The sequence below is a fragment of the Poecilia reticulata genome, unplaced genomic scaffold (assembly GCF_000633615.1).
Source record: "Poecilia reticulata strain Guanapo unplaced genomic scaffold, Guppy_female_1.0+MT scaffold_1699, whole genome shotgun sequence".
Lineage (NCBI taxonomy): Eukaryota > Metazoa > Chordata > Actinopteri > Cyprinodontiformes > Poeciliidae > Poecilia > Poecilia reticulata.
In genome coordinates this window covers 1-2,156 of record NW_007616430.1, presented here as the reverse complement: position 1 = coordinate 2,156, position 2,156 = coordinate 1, and the positions used below count along the sequence as shown (strand labels likewise).

At 45.5% G+C, this 2,156-nt stretch overlaps 1 protein-coding gene across 1 annotated transcript; it reads right to left on the bottom strand.

The window, feature by feature from the left end:
* Positions 1-424: 424 nt before the first annotated feature.
* On the bottom strand, positions 425-2,150 carry LOC103461473 (leucine-rich repeat flightless-interacting protein 2-like). Its single transcript, XM_008403767.1, has 5 exons — positions 1,579-2,150; positions 1,385-1,496; positions 1,232-1,311; positions 1,044-1,148; positions 425-973 (listed from the first exon to the last, which is right to left on the bottom strand). The coding sequence occupies exons 1-5, from the start codon at positions 1,618-1,620 to the stop codon at positions 863-865; spliced, it is 450 nt and encodes a 149-aa protein (XP_008401989.1). The 5' UTR covers positions 1,621-2,150; the 3' UTR covers positions 425-862.
* Between the last annotated feature and the right edge of the window lie 6 nt (positions 2,151-2,156).

The following is a 2,156-nucleotide window of genomic DNA, read 5'->3' as shown; positions in this document are numbered from 1 at the left end:
GAAAAAGGAGGAGAAAAACACAGAAACCAAAATATTAACTAAATCTGCAGAGTCTAGACCAGTTTGACCCGGTTTGAGAGGAAAACTGAAATCAAMTAAAATAAGTCAGAAATGGGATGACAACATTTCAGCAGAATAAAACTGAGGAAAACACAGAAACTAAAATATAAACTGACTCTAAGGGTCCAGACCGTTTGATCCGGTTTGTGATGAAGAACTAACTAAAATGATATAAAATATGTCAGAAAAAGGCTAAACAATATTCGAGAAAGAAAATATAAAAACAGAAGAGRAAAAAAGAGAACAAMATCTAAACTAAGTGTATAGGTCCAGACCGGTTAGAACCGGTATGAAACATTTTGATCCAGTTTGAACAGGTTAGAACCGGTTAGAACCGGTTTGAAACAGTTWGAWCCRKTTTGAWCYGKWTTGAACCAGTCAGTGAGGAGAAACAGGACCACTGAACTGGGATCAATTTCAGAGTAACTTTGGTTCCTCCAAMAACCAATCAAAAGGTGCCATGGTCTACAGTTACCATGGTTACCAGCTGCTGCGKGGCAGAGCCCTGGAGGCGGGGCTGGATCAAAGCAGGGAGGGGGCGGAGCCTGGGAGCTGTTTCAGATTATTTGTCTACTRGAACCTGACCAGATCAGAACCTGCTCTCTCTGGACTGATGTGCTGACGGCTGGAGATGATTGTGATCAGAAGGATTCAGAAAAAGAAACATTTTGGACAACCCTAAGCATCCTGTGTCAGCTTCAGCTCCTTCACCACCTGGTCCTGATTGTCTTCTGTTCAGAAGTGTCTCTGAAATGTTCTGGACCTGGCCCGGTAGTCTGAAGACCCGGCCCAGGACGRAGCTTCACTGCTGGGCCAGCAGGGCGTTCCTGTTGGCCTTCATCTTCTCCAGACGCTTGGACAGGTGGCTGTTGCTGACCTCCAGCTCCTCGATGCGGTCCAAAGCCGAGCGGAGCTGGAAGGAACCGTACGTTTTTAACCAGAACCGGTCCGCACAGAAAACCAACCTAAGGGGGCGCACTCACCTCTCTCTGCAGTCTTCTCTTCTCCACCTTCAGCTCATCTTCAATTTTCTCTGCGTTCTCAGATGCTGACTTGTAGCGACACACCTGACCCTCAAGGCGCAGCACCTGAAGACAAAACGCCATCCAGGTTCAGAATGAAGGCTGGAGGARCCCAGTGGAAATGAACCGATGGAAACATGAAAGYTCACATTTTGCTCCAGAGTCGTGACTTCCTGCTCAGATTTCACGAGCTTGAACTTGAGTTCGCTGATCTGCTTGTTGGCRTCTCCTGTTGGAAACCAAGCAGAGGAATCAGGATTRATCCTGCAGCGSATCAACACCAGACCTGGTCAGGAACTCACTCTGCAGGTCCAGCAGATGAGGGTCTATGCCRTTCTCCTGGGGGTTCTGCCCTGGGYTCTGGACCCCATCCACTCCGTTCCTCTGATCCAGCTGAGACTGGAGAAGTCTAACCTGAACATTAACAGATTAACGTCATTTTCTAGAAGATGTTTTAGCCTTTTAGACTTTAAACCAAAAGGTTTCCAGATCGAACCTGATCCCGTAAACCTTCTCTGTCATCAAACAGTTTCTTCATCCGCAGCTCTGAAACAAAACGGAGAGCAACAATCAATGACTTCCCTGAACTCCCAGTGAGCTCACCCAGAAGGTCTATGAGGTGAGATGGTCGACTGCAGCCCTGGAGTCAGAGAACCATCTGGAGCAAAACAAAGAGGACCAACAGCACTGCTCTGAGGAACGCCACTGATTAGCTTAAGACTCACTGGATTTCAGATCTGGACCCTCATGGTGGAGATAATCAGCTGGTGAAGTGATTATTATCTACAATATGATTTAATGAACATTAATTACATCAAGTATGGTGAATTATTAAAAATTAACTTTTAATCATTTCATCTCAACTTCTCAGGACTTCTGATGTAATCTGGAGACACGGAGCAGGAAGTCAGCTTACCCTTCAGGCGTGGAGAACATCATCTACTGATGACTGGAACAAAACCACCGAAACACAGAACTCCAGGATTCAGATAAACATTTATTACCAGATATGAAAACTTTTCTATCCTCATATTTCAGGAACACATCTTCTCAGCAGGAACTTACATGTTATAC